Here is a 21,259-nt window from a genome sequence, read left to right on the forward strand (position 1 = left end):
ATGTCCGTTGTCTTTCCCCTATATTCCTGAACATTTTTCAAGTCTCCTTTTGGAAGTTATTGGCTTCCCCCACTCTTTTTGGGCAGTGCAGTTCAGATGGTGGTAACTCTCCGTGTGAAACAATTTCTCCTCCTCCTATGCCTTCTCTTTTACCATATAAGGTATCAGCTCTTGAAGAGTTCGGGGTGAAGTTGCAATCGACTTGGTTCAATTTGATGTCACTGTCTTTGGATGAGGAATCGGTCAGCCTTGTAGGTGACAGAAGTGACAGCTGGCCCCTGACGTGATTATCCCAACTAGTCAGTGAAACTTGTAGCTATTGCTCATGTGCAGTAAACTCTTTCATTATGCAAGAGATATTCCGCTTGCTCAGTCACAAGTTATCAAACCTCTACCATTTTACAATAGGACGTAGATATAGGAGCAGAAGTAAACCATGCAGTTTGCTCAATTGCATGTGCTTTTCAGCTCAACGGTTAGTTCAAGTACCCTTCAGGGCTGCTTGGTTTATTTTTGGTTTATTTTGGTCAACCGAAAAGGTGGATTGTTGGCATCCTTAGACCGCATTCACCCAGAACCTAATATGTCATGATTGTTCTGTGTCTCTGGTGACCAACCCTATTGGCAGTGGAAACAAAGTCTACTTGTTTACTTGTTCAAAATTTCCTATGATTTTTAATACCTCAATCACATCTCCTCTTTCTTGGCTCCAAGGGCAGAAGTCTTGTATCTATTTTTATCATTCTGTATTTTTTTTTCCCCTGACTGTTCTGTGTTTGATATCTTTCCGAAAGTGTTGTGCCCATATTTGAACACCTTAGTTGAGTCAAAGCTTGCGACCATAGTGATTTGGCATTGCTTCCTTATCATGCCTCTTTATAAAACCCAGGCTTTCCTATATTTCTCTCCTTGCTGTCAATATGATATTTTAGTCTGCTCACATGATATGTTCATTGCTATCTTGGCTAGTGTTTATTGCCAATCCCAATGTTGCCCCTATGAAGGTGGTGGGGATGCCATTTTGATTCACTGCAATCCATTTGGCATAGCCACCTCTCAATGTGTTAGAATCATAGAATCCCTACAGTGTGGAAACAGGCCTCTTGGCTCAATAAGTCCACACCGCAGAGTATCCCATCCAGACCCATTCCCCTACTCTATTACTCGACATTTCCCCTGACTAATGCACCTAACCTACACATCCCTGAACACTGGGGCAATTTAGCATGGCCAATTCATCTGACCTGCACATTTTTGGATTGTGGGAGGAAACCCACGCAGACACTGGGAGAATGTATAAATTCCACAGATCCCTGGCGCTGAGGCAGCATGCTAACCACTGAGCCACCGTGCCATTAGGGAACAAGTTCCAGGATTTTGATCCAGTGACACATGAGGAATGGCAATATAGTTCCAAATCAGGATGGTGTGATTTGGAGAGGAACTTGTAGACGGTGTTGTACCCATACTTCCACTGTTCTTCCCCTTCTTGGCTTTGGTTTGGAAGATGCTATCTAAAGGCTGAATTTTGGCAGTGCGTTTTGCTGCTATTGAGCATTGGTGTTGGAGGGAATGAATGTTTGTGGTGTGGTGCCAATCAAGCGGGCTGATGTATCCTGGATAGTGTCAAGCTTCTTGAGTGTTGTCAGAATTGCTAGTTGAAATATCTATTCAGAATATTGGATTTAGGAGGTGAATGTATTACAGCGAAGTTCAAGATGACAGAAAAATGAGTAGGAGGCAAGTAGTAAAGAAGAGAGTCTGTAGGAAGAAGAGGAGCTGAATATTGTTTAAATGAAGAAAGACTGTCAAAGTTGGAGCACGGGTTTAAGGGGGATATTGCTTGAATCAAAAGCAAGCATCCAAGTTCAGCGGGTAATGGGGGAAGGCCAAATAGAATGTTGGCCTTTCATTTCAAAGGGAATGGAGTATAAAATAGGCAAGTCTGTCTAACTCTATACAAGGCACAAGTTAGACCACAAGTGGAATGCTGTGACCTGTTTTGGGGCCCTTTGTCAAGGCAAAGTATAGAGCATTGGAGTCCCTGCAGAGAAAGTTTACCAGGTAGGTCCTGAGTGTGGAGTGACTGTCTTTTGAGCAGAGGTTGGGCCTGTACTCAAAGTTTTGAAGAATCTAGAGGTGACCTTAATGAAACACCTGTTTCCTGGGGGGGGAGGGAGAAACAGGATAGATGTGGAGAGGTTGTCTCCTCTTAACGGAGAGTCAAGAACCACAGGGGCATAAAATTGAAGACAAGTGAGGAGGAATTTCTTCTCTGATGGAAGTGAATCTGTGAAATTCTTTACTGCAGAGAACTGTCTAGGCTGGGACATTTATTATAGTCAAGGCTGAGACCGACAGATTTTTACTTAGTAAGGGGATCAAGGGTGATTGGGGAAAGGTAAGAAAGTGGATCAGCCATGATCTCGTTGAATGGCAAGGCATACACGTGGTCTCTTGGCCATCCAGGTAAGTGGGGAATGATCCATCACACTCCTTGTGCCTTGTAGATAGTGGACAGACTTCGGGGAGTCGGACCTTGAGTTATGAGTCAGTACATTGGGTTACTCATTGTGGGGTCGTCACCTTGAACCAAGCTGCCAACTTCAACCACTACAATCCATGTGGTGTCGTGTATGCAGTGCTGTCAGGCAATTCCAGAATTGTGACCCAACGACACTGAAGGAACAGCGATATGTTTCCAAGTCAGGATAGTGAGTGGCTTGGAGGGAAGCGTGTAGGAGGTGTTCCTGTTTATCTGATTAGATTAGATTACTTAGTGTGGAAACAGGCCCTTCAGCCCAACAAGGCCACACCGACCCGCCGAAGCGCAACCCACCCATACCCCTACTCCTAACACTACGGGCAATTTAGCATGGCCCACTCACCTGACCCGCACATCTTTGGACTGTGGGAAGAAACTGGAGCACCCGGAGGAAACCCACGCAGACACGGGGAGAACGTGCAAACGCCACACAATCAGTCGCCTGAGGCAGAAATTGAACCCGGGTCTCTGGCGCTGTGAGGCAGCAGTGCTAACCACTGTGCCACCGTGCCCCACTTCAGAGACTTGAGCATAGCCCAAGCTAACATTCCTTAGTTTGTACTGAGTATGCAGTGTCATCAGAGGCGCTACCTTTCAGCTGAAATGTGTAAACAAAGGGCCCACCTGCCCCCTCGGGTGACTAAGAGATTCCAGGATCTTGCATTGAAGATGACCTGGGAAGTTCTCCCTGATTTGATTCGGGATAGTCAACATGGTTTTGTGCGTGGAAAATCATGTCTCACAAACTTGATTGAGTTTTTTGAAGAAGTAACAAAGAAGATTGATGAGGGTAGAGCAGTAGATGTGATCTATATGGACTTCAGTAAGGCGTTCGACAAGGTTCCCCATGGGAGACTGATTAGCAAGGTTAGATCTCATGGAATACAGGGAGAACTAGCCATTTGGATACAGAACTGGCTCAAAGGTAAAAGGTTGTTTGTCAGACTGGAGGCCTGTGACCAGTGGAGTGCCACAAGGATCGGTGCTGGGCCCACTACCTTTTGTCATTTACATCAATGATTTGGATGCGAGCATAACAGGATGTTTGCGGATGTTTGTTAGTAAGTTTGCGGATGACACCAAAATTGGAGGTGTAGTGGACAGCGAAGAGAGTTACCTCAGATTACAACAGGATCTTGACCAGATGGGTCAATGGGCTGAGAAGTGGCCTATGGAGTTTAATTCAGCTAAATGCAAGGTGCTGCATTTTGGTAAAGCAAATCTTAGCAGGACTTATCCACTTAATGGTAAGGTCCTAGGGAGTGTTGCTGAACAAAGAGACCTTGGAGTGCAGGTTCATAGCTCCTTGAAAGTGGAGTCGCAGGTAGATAGGATAGTGAAGAAGGCGTTTGGTATGCTTTCCTTTATTGGTCAGAGTATTGAGTGCAGGAGTTGGGAGGTCATGTTGCGGCTGCACAGGACATTGGCTAGGCCACTGTTGGAATAATGCATGCAATTCTGGTCTCCTTCCTATCAGAAAGATGTTGTTGTGAAACTTGAAAGAGTTCAGAAAAGTTTTACAAGGATGTTGCCAGGGTTGGAGGATCTGAGCTATAAGGAGAGGCTGAACAGGCTGGGGCTGTTTTCCCTGGAGCGTCGGATGCTGAGGGGTGACCTTTATAGAGGTTTACAAAACTGAGGGGTATGGATAGGATAAATAGGCAAAGTCTTTTCCCTGGGATCGGGGAGTCCAGAACTAGAGGGCATAGGTTTAGGGTGAGAGGGGAAAGATATAAAAGAGACCTAAGGGGCAACGTTTTCACACAGAGGGTGGTATGTGTATGGAATGAGCTGCCAGAGGAAGTGGTGGAGGCTGGTACAATTGCAACATTTAAGAGACATTTGGATGGGTATATGAATAGGAAGGGTTTGGAGGGATATGGGCCGGGTGCTGGCAGGAGGGACTAGATTGGGTTGGGATATCTGGTCGGCATGGACGGATTGGACCGAAGGGTCTGTTTCCATGCTGTACATCTCTATGACTCTATTTACTGTGCCAGTATGTTCCTGCAATCAACACCTTTTTATCACTGGTTTGTGGGAGCTCCCTGTGTGCAAATTGACTGCTGCAATTCCTGCAGTGCAACAACATCTAAACTTAAAAAAAACAGTACTTTGTTAGGTGCAAGGCAATTTGTCACTTTCTGGGCTTGTGAAGTATTTGTTACAGGCTCCACTCTATATGTCTTTCTAAGCTCCCTTGATGTATGGTCTGCAGAGTTCTTAATTTTCCATCGCTAGGTTGCTAACTTTGCCGGAGTTGTGGATGCAATCATACAGTTATTGACCTCATTTTTTTATATAACAGCTGGAGCTTTTCAGTTTGGTTACTGCAGGTGATAGCTCTTGTTAACTCTTCTCTTTTCACCGCATCTTCCCCCCCCCCCCCCCCAACTACTGAATCTCTTGCACTTTCCCAATTGCCTCCCCCATCCCCCAACTCCATGTTTATTTTCTCTTTTCCTTGAGAGCCCTCGCTTCAGCAGTGTAGAAGTAAATGCTGCTTATGTACATAAAATAAAGGACAAGTCTAAGCATTATCAATGTAATCAGTGCTGCATCAGCATGACCAATTTTGCTCATGGTTCCTGTTACAACTTAGTGAGTTCAAGGTACTTAGACTGCTGCTCACTGCAATGTCACTGGCATGGTTTCTGGTGATGAAGTATGAGCAGATTTTAGGAGCATTTAGCCTCGTTGATCTCTGCTGACTCCCCAGCAACATGAGGTAATCACTGACGTGATTATCTATGAACACAGAACATTCTGTCTGTTCTGACTGGGATCAAGCAAAGTTTGTCTCATCTCTCCATTGCACCCTGTCATCCTACCAACATGTCCTTCTGCTTCTGTTTCCCTCCCTCACTTTCCTGCCTTAGCCTTAAGAATGTTTCTATTATTTGCCTCAACTATTATTACTATATCTAACTCTTCCTTGAAAACATTCAATGTTTTGCCTTCAGCCAGTTTGTGGGAAGAAATATCTCCTCACCTCAGTCCTAAATGGCCTGTCCTGTATCCACAGACTGTGACCCCTGATGACCAGGGAGTCCAGAACCACGGTGACTCAGTGGTTAGCACTGCTGCCTCACTGCATCAGGGTCCCAGGTTTGATTCCAGACTCTGGTGACTGTTTGTGTGGAGTTTGCACATTCTCCCCGTGTCTGCGTGGGTTTCCTCTGGACACTCTGGTTTCCTCCAAAGATTTGAATTGGCCATGCTAAATTGCCCATAGTGGGTAAGGTGCATTAGTGAAAGGAAAATGGATCTGGGTGGGTTACTCTTTGGAGGGTTGGTGTGGACTGGTTGGGCCGAAGGACCTGTTTCCTCACTGTAGGGAATCTAATCACCTAATCAACATCCTTCCTGCACCTTACTCCGAGTCCTGTTAGAATTTGGTCTTTTTTTTGAGGTTCACACACCGTCGGGTATGGAGTGATCTTTTTTAGATCTTTTTTGTACCATCTCTAATGCTGCAGTAATATCTTTGGTAAAATGGTGACCTGAGATGTGGTCACCACCCGAACTGTGGTCTTACCAAGTAACACGACTTTCCTGCTTTTTGAATCTATTCCTCTTGAAAATGAGGATTTTTCTCAATGGATTTGTTCACCCTAATTATCATTTTGAGATGAATAGTTGATTTTAGGGACTGTCTGTATATAAATGTTTTTTTTTCTTTCAAAACTGAAACCTTGTGCTATTTAAGTCTTTTGAAGTTTGTGTTTGGAGTTGGGGCCGGGGGGGGAGGTGGGAAGCACCTAATTGATTTTGGGCGTGAGAAAGTGCAGTACTAACAGTTATGAAAAGATCTAAAGAGTAATATCAGTGGGAGGGCAGTTGATTTATATTCTCTCTGGGTCTTATTTAGGAAAAGAGAACTTGCATTTTTGCAGCAACATTCACTGTTTCAGGAAATCCCCAAAGCTCTTTCCAATGAATGATATTTGTTAGTGTAGTTGCTTCTAAAATGGTAAGAGCCAGTGTGGTGAAACTGCTGAAAAACTAACTGTTCTAATAGGGGTCTCCCTTTTTGGGCAGTTGTGCTGCCTGACATGTTCGCCAGAGACTTTTCCCCAGGACAGGTTTGACTGGTACGTGGGTCCTAGTTTGAAGATATTAGGAGGAAGGTATAAAGGAGACGTCAGAGGTAGGTTCTTTATGCAGAGAGTAGTGAATGCATGGAATGCGTTGCCAGCTGTGGTGGTGGAGGCAGAGTCATTGGGGACATTTAAGCGACTGGGCATGCACATGGTTAGCAGTGAGTTGAGGGGTGTGTAGGTTAAGTTACTATATTTCACATTAGGATTAAACCTCGGCACAACATCGTGGGCCAAAGGGCCAGTTCTGTACTGTATTTTTCTATGTTCTAAATCTCAAGTGCATGTTACTGAGTGAACTACGCTGATAGAAGTTTCTGTTTGTTTAATGCAGATTCAAACCAGGCTGTGTGCTGCCACATGCAACAAGACTTGCACACTGCCTACATTTTAGGCTGACAAGTGGTCAGTGATATTTTATTGACTTTATGGGCATCGCTGGCTGGCTGGGCCAGTATTTATTGCCTGTCTCTAGTTGTCTTTGAGAAAGTGGTGGTGAGCTGCCGCCTTGAGCTACTGCCATCCACATGCTGTAGGCAGACCCACACTGCCCTCCTGGAGGGAATTCCAGGATTTTGACAGCAGCATTAAAGGAAGATTCATTGAATCTATTTCCAAGTCAGGATGGTGAGTGGTTTGGAGGCAAATATGCACAGTATTTGTGCTTCTATGTATCTGTTGCCCTAGTCCTTTTGAGATGGAAGTGGTTGTGGGTATGGATCATAGACAGTAGGTGCAAGAGTAGGCCATTCTGCCCTTTTGAGCCTGCACCACCATTCAATATGATGATGGCTGATCATCCTTAATCAGTATCCTGTTCCTGCCTCATCTCCATAACCCTTGATTCCACTATCCTTGAGAGCTCTATCCAACTCTTTCTTAAATGAATCCAGAGACTGGGCCTCCACTGCCCTCTGGGGCAGAGCATTCCACACAGCCGCCACTCTCTGGGTGAAGAAGTTTCTCCTCATCTCTGTCCTAAATGGTCCACCTCGTATTTTTAAGCTGTATCCTCTGGTTCGGCACTCACCCATCAGCGGAAACATGTTTCCTGCCTCCACAATGTCCAATCCTTTAATAGTCTTATGTCTCAATCAGATGCCCTGTCTTCTAAACTCAAGGGTATACAAGCCCAGTCGCTCCAGTTTTTCAGTGTAAGGTAGTCCTGCCATTCCAGGAATTGACCTCGTGAACCTACGCTGCATTCCTTCAATAGCCAGAATGTCTTTCCTCAAATTGGGAGACCAGAACTGCACACAGTACTCTAGGTGTGGTCTCACCAGGGCCCGGTACAGCTGCAGAAGAAAGTCTTTGCTTCTATACTCAATCCCTCTTGTTATGAAGGCCAGCATGCTATTAGCTTTCTTCACTACCTGCTGTACCTGCATGCTTACCTTCATTGACTGGTGTACAAGAACACCCAGATCTCTTAGTACTGCCCCTCTACCTATATTGATTCCATTGAGGTAGTAATCTGCCTTCCTGTTCTTGCCACCAAAGTGGATAACCATACATTTATCCACATTAAACTGCATCTGCCATGCATCTGACCACTCACCTAACCTGTCCAGGTCACCCTGTAATCTCCTAACATCCTCATCACATTTCACACTGCCACCCAGCTTAGTATCATCAGCAAATTTGCTAATGTTATTGCGAATACCATCTTCTATATCATTAACATATATTATGAAAAGCTGCGGTACCCCACTGGTCACTGCCTGCCATTCCGAAATGGAACCGTTTATCACTACTCTTTGTTTCCTGTCAGCCAACCAACTTTCAATCCAAGTTAGTACTTTGCCCCCAATACCATGCGCCCTAATTTTGCTGACTAAACTCCTATGTGGGACTTTATCAAAAGCTTTCTGAAAGTCCAGGTACACTACATCTACTGGATCTCTCTCGTCCATCTTCAGAGTTACATCCTCAAAAAATTCCAGAAGATTAGTCAAGCATGATTTCCCCTTCATAAATCCATGCTGACTCTGACCTATCCCGTTATTGCTATCCACATGTCGTAATTTCGTCCTTTATAATAGACTCCAGCATCTTTCCCACCACTGAGGTCAGACTAACTGGTCTATAATTTCCTGTTTTCCCTCTCCCACCTTTCATAAAAAGTGGTACAACATTAGCCACCCTCCAATCCGCAGGAACTGATCCCGAATCTATCGAACTCTGAAAAATAATCACCAACGCATCCACTATTTCCCGAGCCACCTCCTTCAGTACCCTGGGATGTAGACCATCAGGCCCCGGGGACTTATGAACCTTCAGACCTAACAGTCTCTCCAACACCAATTCCTGGCAAATATAAATTCCCTTCAGTTCAGGTCCTTCAGCCACTGTTACCTCAGGGAGATTTTGCAGTCACTTTGTAGATGGTACACACTGCTGCTTTCTGGGTGGGGATTAGATGCTTATGGATGTGATGTCAATAAAGTGGGCTGCTTTGACTTGGGTGCTATCAAACTTTGTTAGAGATTGGTACATTCCCTATGTGAATGCCTATCATCCTTTGCCATTCAATAGCAGTATTGTCATTGAATCCCCCACTATCTTGGGGGGTCAGCATTCACCTGAAACTGAACTGTGCTAGCCATTTACATAGTGTGGCTACAAAAGAGGCAGGTACTCTTGCAGCATTTTAAGAAGCAACTGGTTGAGCACCTAAAATACTGGGTCACAATGACTGAGTGCAGGTTAGTGGTTTTTTGGTTGGCATGGACTTGGTGAGTCGAATGACCTGTTGCTATGCTTAATCACTGTAGACTCCAAGAGCAGGCCAGAGGTTGGGAATTCTGCAGTGGGTAACTCCCCTCCTGACTCCCCAAAGCCTGTCCACCATCTACAGGGCACAAGTCAGGAGTGTGATGGAATACAGTGGCTGAAGGACCTGAACTTAAGGGAATTTATATTTGCCAGGAATTGTTGTTGGAGAGACTGCTAGGTTTGAAGGTTGATAAGTCCCCGGGGCCTGGATGGGTGCAGCCCCAACATCACTCAAGAAGCTTGACACCACCAAAGTAACATGATTTAAAAAAAACATTTTCATGGGGCGTGGACGTGAGTGGCTAGTCAAGCGTTTACAGTATTGCCCTTGATCTGAATGGCTTTCCAGGCCATTTGGAGGACTGTCAAGACCTTCACCACGTTTAGGGTTCTGGAGTCCCATGGAGGTCAGACCAGGTAAAGATCACAGATTTCCTTCCCCAAAGGGCATTAGTGAACCAGATAGGTTTTATGATAATGGTTACATAGTAATCTTTAGAGTAGCTTTTAATTCTAGGTATTTCTTTATTGCATTCAAATTTCGTCATCTGCCATCATGGGATTCAAACCCATGGGCCCTGGATGCTAAAGATTCTGGTTTACGAGTCTGTCAACATTCCCACTATGTCACAGTCTCTCCTAATTGGCACCCTATTTACTATCTTTCACCTTCTCTGCCTTCAACCTTGATGTACATGGGCAGCAGTGTGTGCTGACTACAGAATGCACTGCAGTATTATCACCAAGGCTCCTTCAGTGTCACCTTCCAAATGCAGGATCTCTACCAATTAGACAGATAAAAGGCAGTGGCTGCAAGGGGGCTCTATCATCTGAAGGCTCAGCTCCTGGTCTCACCATCCTGCCTTGGACCTGGAATCACTGTTCCTTCACTGTCAATGGGTCAATATTCTGGAAATCCCATCCTATAACAGCACTGAGGATGTCCCTGTAACTGAAGGACTGCTGTCGTTCAAAAAGCAGCTCATTATCACTCTCTCTCGGGTAGTTGAGGATAGTCAATTAATGCTGAATTGGTCAGCATTGCCATCATCCCAAATGAAATGGGTTTCACTTGATTGAGTTGTGTGCATCGCTGGCATCCTGTTGTCTGGTGAAGGTACTGTTGTGCGATCATAAGCCTGATGGTGATAATGCTCCAGTGTAGTGTTGGGTAGGAAATTCCTGGACATTGACTTGGAGGATGGAGGTTAGATGTACATCCAAGGCAGATCGATAAAGAGGCAAGGTGTCGGTCCTCCCCCCACCAAATGTGTGCACTTGAAGAAGTTCAGGTGTACATCCAGCAGCAACAGTGAACCTTCCAATTGATCACCCATACAGAACCACCCTAAATTACAGGGAATATCATTCTCAGGAACATCTTTGAGAAATTGTAACCTTCTGAACTGGTCTGCCTCTCCCAGTTTCAGTTAATTGTGGAGTATTGCAACGATCCAGCACAGAAGGAGGCCATTCCATTCGATGTGCATGTGTTGCTGTTTAAGAATGTCAGACAATTCAACCCACTACCCTATCTCTGTGGCCTTTTACTTCTCTGATTTAGTTTTGAATCTGCTTCCACCACCTATTTGGGCAGTGTGTTCGAGTTAATCTCATGATCCTTTTTTTAAAAAAGTTATCCTCCTGTCCTCTGGGATTTGTTAATTATCTTATCTGTTTCCTCTGGTTACTGACCCTCCTGCCAGTGGAATGATAGTGAAAAGTTTCTTCTTGTTTAGTGAAGTCGTTCTCTCTCGAAAAATGTGGATTGGCTCTGGGCTCAGTTGGGGAGGGGGAAATCACCAAGTCAGCCATCAATGATAGGTTAGGTTCCAAATTATCTGTTAGCAGCTGCATTGTCTTAAAGACAAATGAACTCAAAGAAGGTAGAGTTTCACTTCATTGCTTTATGGACAGAATTCCATTATCCAGTCATTGTTCGGAAAATCTCATTTTTTTTCCCCCACTTCTCTTTCTGAAAGATTAGATTAGATTCCCTACAGTGTGGAAACAGGCCCTTCAACCCAACCAGTCCACACCGACCCTCTGAAGAGTAACCCACCCAGATCCATTTCCCTCTGACTAATGCACCTAACACTACGGGCAATTTAGTATGGACAATTCACCGGACCTGCACATCTTTGGACTGTGGGAGGAAACCAGAGCACCCGGAGGAAACCCACGCAGACACGGGAAGAATGTGCAAACTCCACATAGACATGTTGCCTGAGGCTGGAATTGAACCTCTGACCCTGATGCTGTGAGGCAGCAGTGCTAACCACTGAGCCACCATGCTGCCTTGAAAAATAAGCATTCCACATTCATGCACATTAAAACACTCCATCTTGTTAGCGTCAAGACCGACTTCCTCCAAGTAACTCCCTTTCCTGACACTGGGGAATCAGTCACAGGGTCCTGTTCTATCTTGCTTACAGAGTTTGGATCATTACCTCACAGCGGGTGACTTGGACTGTCTGGAGCAGAGAGCATGCTGTACATCTCCTGTCCTGATAGTGTTGACAACTTGCTGGGAATTCAGTGAGCTTTGGGTGTCTTTTCTCTCTCCTCTTCCTCGTCATCTTTACAATCATCTGTGTGAATGGTATCACAGGTGACTGGGAATAGTGTCTTTTCTGGCAGGATCCCTGGTCACTTTGGGCTAACACTGTTCCCACACGTGGGAGGTGCATGGGTTTAGCACAGTTAGCAAAATGAGAAAAGGAAGAAGGAAATTTAATAATTGTTACAATCTGGACTGTGCTGTCTTAACGCTGGTGGCAACAGTTTCAATAATTTTCAAAAGCAAATCGGGTTTATATTTGAAAGAAAGGGAAAGTGTGCATTTCTGGTGAATGAGCTAGAGCATGGGATAGTTGGATTACTTTTCCAGTCGCCACCAGATGTGACGAACTGGCCACCTTCTGCATTGTGACTTTCCCTCCTCTCTGTCCCTGTCTGAGACACTTGCTTCAATTGACCCCTGGTTTAGGGCAACTTAATCACATTCTTATGAGCAGAGTACAGAATCGCAGAACTGTTGTGGTCTAGGAGGCCATTCAGCCCATCAAATTTAAATTGGCTCTGGAAACAAATATTGTTACCTAGTGCCAACCTCCTGCTTATCTAACCATACCCTTGCGCACGATTTCAATCAAAATAATCATACAGACCCTTTTTAATATCTCTATCGAACTATGGTTCAAGGCACTGCCTTTTATGTCCTGACTACTTGCTGTGTGAAAGTTGTTTTATCTTGTTTCACATTTGATTCTTTTATCCATCGCTTTAAATCTGTGACCCCTCCCCCTCCCCATTTATTTGGCAAGTCCAGTTCAGTTTCTGGTCAGTAGTAACCGCTTGGATGTTGGTAGTGGGAGATTCGGTGATGCCATTAAATGTTGATGATGGCAAGATTCTCTCTTGTTAGAGGTGATCATTGCCTAGCACTTGTGAATGTTACCTGCCACCTTTCAACCTAAATGTTGATCTTGTCCAAATGCGGCAAGACTGCGACATGGACTTCTTCAGTCCCTGAGGAGTTGAGAATGATGCTGCACATTGTGCAGTCATCGGTGACCATCCCTACTTCTGATTTTATAGTGGAGAGAAAGAGCAGCTGAAGATGTTTTGTGCGTAGGGCACTACTCAGAGTGGTGATAGTCTTCACAAACGTGTGCTTGTGTCACTGAATTCCACCTCAACATTCAATAGAACAGGACCACAACCTCTACTGTATTGGAATCCGCATTCTGAATTCCTCGATGACCGAGATCAGTTGCTGTTGGAACTGAACATTATGGTCATCACCCAGTATTCCTATTTTTAATCTTTTGATGTATGGATTGTCATTCATGAAGCCGCTGAAGATGGTTAGACTTTGCACATTGCTCTGAGGATCACTTACTGTGAAGATTGAGGGCTCTGATGAATGCTGTGGCTGTTGGAGTCCATTTTTTGCTCTGTATCAGTGGAGCGTTCCATGTCCCACCCGTCCAATATTTCCACACTCCAATTTAGGCTGCTTGGTGCTACATTCTCTGAAACACTACCTCTGGAATTCAGCTCTTTGATGCATACCACTGAGCTGTGGTGTGGTTTAGAGCTGAGGGGACCCTCGCAACAGGCAATTTGCTGAGTAAATGCTGCTTAACAGTACAATCATGTCTCCAACACATTGCTAGTGATTGAAAGCAGACTGGGCTGGGAATTGTTCAGATCAGATTTGTCCTGCTTTTTTTGTAGGCAGGACAAACCTGAGCGATTTTCCGAGTTGTCGGATAGGTGACAGGAGCTGTGATGGGGTCTTGTTTAGATTCTGACTTTAGTACTGTGGTCAGGACCCATAGGCTTTGTCTTCAGTGCGTTTTGCCTCCTGTGGTTAATCAATAAGTGAAGTATAATTTTAAATGAAGTTCGACTAATATTGACCACCTTTTTCTATTTTGATACCTTGTATTTGTTTGAACAGGACATCTCCAGAGAGTCTGGCTCCCTAGCATGTGTATTTTAATCTAGTCAGGGGGCATTTGTTTTTAGAAACACAATCATTGTAAATTTTTTTGTTGCTTTTGTATAACTAAAATTATTTGAAAAGATGGTCATGGTCAGCTTTTGTTAATGATTTATTTCCTAAAGGTGGTGGAGGGAAAAGGAAAGGCCGCAGTAAAAAATGGAGGGAGATGCTGAGGTTACCCCACATCAGTCAGTGTGAGGAGCTGCGACAGATCATTGGTAAGTAACCCTTGACTTGAGAGTGAGTGCCCTGGTTCTGACTTGTAATACTCCAGATGCATGGCTTCTGTTGTTTGTTTTTGCTGCGTGCACAATAAGATGTCTGGCTCTGCTGTCCTCCTGTCTTTTGACCTTGTCCACCCCACTCCAACATCAGCACCTCCACATCCGGATCTATTAAGAGCATTTTTGAAAGCCCCCCCCCCCCCCCCCACACCCCAATGTTGCAGATGCCCTGTAATGTTTTACTCAGCCACAGCACAGTTAGGTTAAAAACAATGACTGCAGATGCTGGAAAGCAAGTACTGGATTAGTGGTGCTGGAAGAGCACAGCAGTTCAGGCAGCATCCAACGAGCAGCGAAATCGACGTTTCGGGCAAAAGCCCTTCATCAGGAATAAAGGCAGTGAGCCTGAAGCGTGGAGAGATAAGCTAGAGGGGTTAGTTAGACAGCACAATTAGTCATGCTCTGTTTTTGCGTCAAAGTCCAGTGTTTTGGTCCCACTGCAAAGATAATGGTGGACGCTATGTTAAGGGAGTGCTGTACTGTTGAAGGTACCATCTTCTTTGATAAAACATGTAATTCACATGACTGTGGACATGGTAGTTTTGTCCTGTCTAATAATTACCCCCTAGATTAGCTTCAGTAGCCATAAAGTACTTTGGGGCTACTGTGGAGTTGTGAAACAAGTGATCTAACTGCCAAGTTTGGCTGTGCCTCCCTCCGAGAGAAAGGCTGCTATTATTCCCTATATAGGCAGATTTTGTAAGTTCTGTTTGAGGAGTTGTGATAAAATCTTCTGCGGTTTGCGATTGCATCAGGGGCGGATTACCCATCTTCAAAATGCTTCGAACTGTATTGGACTTTCTCAAGCCCTTTTTGTTTTGCTTTACAAATGAAACATCACTTTTTTTTAAAACCTTCAGGATCACACAATGCATCGTGTTTTGGTAAAGTGGCAATTTTAAAAAAAAAAGTTAAAATGGCGTATCTAAAACCTGCGTAGCTCCTTGCTGTCAACAATAAGCTAGTTAACACACAAACTTCATCAGCTGTAACTCGTACACAACAAATTTCCTGATTTACAGGAAATTTCACCAAAGTCCTACCGTATCAGCTGTCAGGTTGGTTTCTGTTTTGTTGCTCGTGAGGGTTGGAGACATTTGAAGTTTCAGGAAGTGTTGAGACTGAAACAGCTACACCGTGTTGGGGCATTTAACAATTTCTGGCCCGTTTCCAGAAAGAGACATTTCAGATGAGTTATGCAGCCACCAGTAGTAGATTATTTGAAGGGGAAAGATGATGTATTTATCTTTTCTGTAAAAGGGAAAGATTGAAATGTGACAATAATGTGAGCAATTTCACTTCCCTTGAAGCTGGTGACCTCAACAAAATATAAACTCCAGAAGTAAGTTTTTACATAGCCATGAATTCCATGGTAGTAAAAAGAGCAGACTTGCATTTGTGTTGCAACTTCTGTGACTGGAGGGTGTCTCGCAATCGTTTACAGTTAATGTAGTGCTTTTAGATTCGATTCCCTACAGTGTGGTAACAGGCCCTTCGACCCAACAAGTCCACACCGACCCTCCGAAGAGTAATCCACGCCCCCTCTGATTAATGTACCTAATACTATGGACAATTTAGCATGGCCAATTGACCTGACCTGCACATTTTTTTTTTGGAATGTGAGAGGAAACCGGAGCACCTGGAGGAAACCCACGCAGGCACAGGGAGAATGTGCAAACTCCACACAGTTACCCAAAGCTGGAATCGAACCTGGGACCCTTGTGCTATGAGGCATCAGTGCTATCCACTGAGTCAACGTGCTGCCCTCCAAACTTGAATGCTGGAAATGCTCAGTAGACCAGGCAGCATCCTGGAAAAAGAAACCAAATTAATGTTTTATATTGATAACCCATCATCAGACAGAGGCAGCATGCTAAAGTGCCCATTCTCTGCAGAAGTGGCCTGGCCTGCTGGCTGTTTCTCAGCATTTTCCACTTTTGTTGCAGATTCCCAACATGAGCTATATTTTTATTTCCTTTTTAAAAAAAACTTGTGTCAGTGGTGAGGGTTGAAACTTATCAATCCCTGATTGGCTGTCTAGGCTATTGCAGAGAGCAGGTGAGAGTTCAGTGTTACTGCGGGTCTGGAGTCAAATTTAGGTCAGACCAGGTAGGGAGGGCAGATTTTCTTCACGAGTGGGAATCAGCAAGCTAGATGTGGGTCACGATTCCTGAGGCTAGCTTTGTATTCCAGTTTAAAATGGGCTGCTCTTTTTCCTGTAGACCTGCAGCAGTGAGGGGAGCAATCTGTGACAGTCCCTTTAAGACTATCCCATGAAGTTTACTATAAAGGCCCTCTCCCCAATTTATGATGGAGCCAAGTGTGTGTAATGTTGGGTCTGGGTTCGTGTGGGACTTTATACTGCAGCCCTTGCCATCCTGACTAATCCAGGGGCCTTCTTTGCAATAATAGAGTTTGCTTCTCTATCTAGAACAGAGCGTGCAGGATTATGTAGCTGTGTTTGCAAATGTGTGTGTTAACCTTTTGGGAAGTGGAGCATAAGGAATTGCAATCACACTGATTAAAGCTGCAGGATCAGGATGTTTTAATAATCTTGGCTGGCAGCCTCTGACGCAAGTTTGGCTGGACACGAAAGATTCGGGATCAACCCAGTGATGTTGCTCTGACAGTGTTGGTAAGTGCACCATTGAAATGTCTTCCACCCCGCCCAGTAGTGGAAGGGCACTTTCAGTTCCCTCTCCCTTATCTCTCTCTTGCACCCAGTTCTGCTTCCTTCCTGCCCTTATGCTGACTATGTAATTCTATTTTTTAAACTTTCACTATGAGAGTTATGGAATGACTTAAGGGAGTATCCTGATCCGAAATGTCTTGTTCTTAGCCGTCAAGAAGCGAAGGTGTCGAATTAGAGGAATGTAGCATGTCATTTTCATTTCCCCTTTAGACCCCTTCACTTACAGTGCAACTCCTCCAGCATTTACCACTGCAAAATCTGTTTATTGCTCGACCACTAACTAGAAAGGTCGACTTGACTCCTTCACAGTGGCAGGTAGATGTAGAACTGTATATCCTATTCTCCATTTCCTGCACTTCCACCACACCATGATATCTATGCATTCAACCATGTTGGTCCTAAACTCTGGAATTATCACTCACAAGTATTTCTCTCCTTTTCAAGGTTCTACTTCAAAATCTTGGTCAAAAGTAGAAATTTTGTGAACTGACCTAATCTTGCACCCCTCCCTTTGGCTGCTCCTGTGAAGCACCTCAGGATGTTTTTGGATACTTGGCAGGATAGATGCAGAAAGGTTGTTTCCATGGGAGGGTCTAGGACCTGAGGGTATAACCTCGCCCATTTAAGATAGTGATGAAAAGGAATTTCTTCCCAGAGGGTCACAGTGGGCTGTCGAAGTTGGATTGTCAGCTATGTTCACTGCTGAGAAAGACATTTTTATTGAGTAAGGGAATCTAAGATTATGGGGAAAATGGATCCCTCGAAGAGTAACATCCAGACCCACTTCCCTCTGACTAATGCACCGAACACTATGGGCAATTTAGCATGGCCAATTCACCTGACCTGCACATCTTTAGACTGTGGGAGGAAATGGGAGCATCCAGAGGAAACTCACGCAGCCACAGGGAGAATGTGCAAACTCCACACATAATCACCTGAGGCTGGAATCGAACCTGGGACCCTGGTACTGAGGCAGCAGTGCTAACTACTGAGCTATCTTGTAAAAATATCACTTTTTTTCTTTGCTTGCTTCTGTGAGTGTGATTATGTAATCGGAAGAAAAGGATTCTTGATCATGCCCATGGGTCCAGTGCCAAAGAATAAACCTAAAGAAATTCCTCACATCTGGAAGATGATTTCTATTTTTGGTTATTCGTTACCACCCGCTGTATAGAACTTAATAAAATAAACAATCTAACCACAAAAACCAGAAGGATCCCCATCCCATTATCTCACTCCTTCATCTAACCAAGTTATAATTTTAAAAGAATTAGCTAATGTTTCTAATCAACCAGTTCAGAGATGTTACTACACAGCTCTGGAGATGGTAGGACTTGAACCTGGTCTCTCAGTTCAGGGATAGGGACAGTACCACTGCATCAAAGTTATAATTTATATTCTGAGTCCAAATGATATTCTGCTGGTGTTAATTTGTTAATTCTGTAAATTGTGACGTGTGTGACTATGTTCCCCAGATAGTTGATGAGTGACTGGTTAAACAAAAGGCTGCTTTCTGCTCTGTAACTCTGACATAAACTAGTGTTGCACATTGTGGAGTCAGTCCTCTGGGTACCGTTCTCCCTCCTGAGTCAGAAGATTGTGGTTTGGAGCCACAATCCAAAGATACAAGCACATAGACCTGCACTCATACACTCCAGCGCAGCGCTGAAGAGCTGCAGCCACTTGGTGTGCTGAGTGAAACAGAAACATAGAAATAGCAATTGGCCATTCAGCCCTTTTTAAAGTCTGCTCTGTCATTCAGTATGATCATGGCTGCTCACCCACCTCAATACCCTATTCCTGCTTTCTCCCTGTTGATCCTTTTACCCTAAAAACTATATCTAACTCCTTTAAAAACGTTCAATATTTTGGCCTTGGCTACTTTCTGTGGTAGAGAATTCACCCACAGGCTCACTCTCTTCTCTGGATGAAGAAATTTCTCCTCACCTCAGGCCTAAATGGCCTACTGTGTTCTTCCCACCCAGAACCCTCTTCTGGTTCTGGACTTGCCGAATCATCCAGGCCATTGGGAACATCTGTGAGGACCATGTATCCTCTAATTTGAAGAGAGGCAGAGGAATTCTTCCCGGTCAACATTTTTCTCCTGCCCCTCCACCCGCAAAGCACCAAAAGTGAATACTGTGAGGCATTGTAATTTCAGGCTTGGAAAGAAGCCACTCGGCCCATCAAATCTGCACCGATCCCCCAAAGAGCATTCCCCTTCCCAAATCCCCCTAACTCCATATTCCCCATAGCTAATCCATCTAGCCTGTATATCCCTGAAATATGGACAATTTCCCATGGCCAATCCACCTAACCTGCACATCTTTGGACTGTGGGAAGAAACTGGAGTACTTAGTGGAAACTCAAGCAAACACCAAGAGAAAAGGATCTTACTGTGTGCCAAGCACTTTTGGATTTTCCACAACTTCAGGGTTTGTCAATGGCCTGTGACCTTTCCTCCAAACTCTTTCTCTCATCTTTGCTGAAGTGTGGAACAGTTCAATGTTGCAGGTGTAGAGCTAATTAATGGTAAGTCCATGGATGTTACTTCAAAATAAGTGAGTCCATATCTGGTCAGGGCAAGGTTTATGTGTTAAACCAAGTGAAATGCCTTCATTGATTTGTGAGGATTATTATCACTAGGATGATCAATGGTAATTTGTATGGAATTTGACTTCTCAACATTGAATGCTATTGGAGCACTGTATATGCGCAGTAACCTTTCACTTTGGAGCAGCGATTACAATTCAGTCCAGTCTTGGATTAAACTCTTTAATGCACAGGATCCTGGATAAAACTTTTTGGGAGAGTCTTGTCCAATCTGATATGAAGTCCCCTGATGAAGGAGCAGCGTTTAGAAAGCTTGTGATTTCAAATAAACCTGTTGGACTCTAACTAGTGTCATGTAACTTCTGAACTAGTCTGAGTGTTCATTTCAAATGCATCAAAATGTAGTTTAAATACAAGTGTTTCTTTTAATCTCACAATCGACATGAAAGACTTCTTAATAAGAAGTACTCATGGGATATTGGCATCACTGGCTGCAACAGCATTTATCGCCCATCCCTAAGTTTCTCTTGATCGGAGTGGTTTGCACGGCCATTTCAAAAGATGTCTGGACTCGCACGTTGGCCAGACCAGGAAAGGGCAGCAATCAAAAGTAGTTAGATGGTTGCCATTAGACCAGTTTTAATTCCAGAGTTTTATTGAATTTATATTTCACTACCTGCCATGGGGAGGAGGTTCCAGAATCTGGGGCTGCAGATGACGAGTCCAATGACCTGATCATTACATCACCACCTCCCTGAATGTACTCAAATATTGTGTGCAAATGGTCCCACCTAGTAGTTAAATAGAGATGTGATGTGGTGTGAGATGGGTCAATTGTCCTTTCAAATGCTGGTTAATTGTTTTACAATCCATTCCTTAATTATCTTTAGCTTACTTGCACATGTATGTACTTGTTCTTATCAAATCTGCCAATAGTCTGTTCAGTTTATCTTTACCACCTCCCCCTCAATTTCTTTTGGCATCTGCCACATGTCCCTATGAAGTGTTTGACTGTTGCCGCTTCCTGGTGATTTGTGAAGAAGATGTAAAATTGTAGGTTTTAGAATTCTTTATGGCCCTCCTGACTGTGCATGTGCTGTTCACTCTGATCGAAGCCTGTTGGTCAAACAGAACTTAAGGCAACCTTTCCTTTAGGGTAGAGTTTATTGACTACTCAGTCACATGTGTCAAGCATCACCCGATCCACCCAGTCACTTAATCAGTTTAACTGGTCAGCAGCTACCACGCTGACAAATAAAAAATGTCTGTGTGTTTGAATGTGTCAGGACGTCTTCCAAGGCAAGTAGAATTTGAACCCAGACTTTTTGATGCAGACCTTACTCCTTACATTGACACGTGCCATCTGTAATGTAATACATTATAAATAATGTGATCGGAGTCTGTGCACAAATAAAACTGTAAGATATCATATATAGAATCCCTCCAGTGTGGAAACAGGCCATTAGGCCCAACAAGTCCATCCTGACCCTCCGAATAGTAACCCAACTACACCCGTTTCCTTACCCTATTATCCTATATTTACTCCTGACTAATGCACCTAACCTACACATCCTTGAACACTATGGGCAATTTAGCATGACCAATTAACCTAACCTTTGGATTGTGGGAAGAAACTGATGCATCCTGAGGAATAGGATATAGGAGCTGACTTAGGCCATTCAGCCCATTGAATCTGTTTTACCATTTTATCATGTTTATTAACCCCATTCCCCTGCCTACTGAGTAGTATTGCCAAAATTCTGCTAAACCTACACTCGTCTCATTTTCCAGACAGTG

General features: G+C 44.1%; 1 protein-coding gene across 1 annotated transcript in view; it reads left to right on the top strand.

Annotated features, from left to right (window-relative positions):
- The window catches only part of LOC140494635 (G protein-coupled receptor kinase 6-like), a 119,155-nt gene that overhangs the window by 13,741 nt on the left and 84,155 nt on the right, over positions 1–21,259 (top strand). Inside the window, exon 2 of the mRNA XM_072594037.1 lies at positions 14,056–14,151. Coding sequence (XP_072450138.1) covers positions 14,056–14,151 — 96 coding nt within the window. The remainder of the gene's footprint in view (positions 1–14,055; positions 14,152–21,259) is intronic.

The sequence above is a fragment of the Chiloscyllium punctatum genome, chromosome 2, assembly GCF_047496795.1.
Source record: "Chiloscyllium punctatum isolate Juve2018m chromosome 2, sChiPun1.3, whole genome shotgun sequence".
Lineage (NCBI taxonomy): Eukaryota > Metazoa > Chordata > Chondrichthyes > Orectolobiformes > Hemiscylliidae > Chiloscyllium > Chiloscyllium punctatum.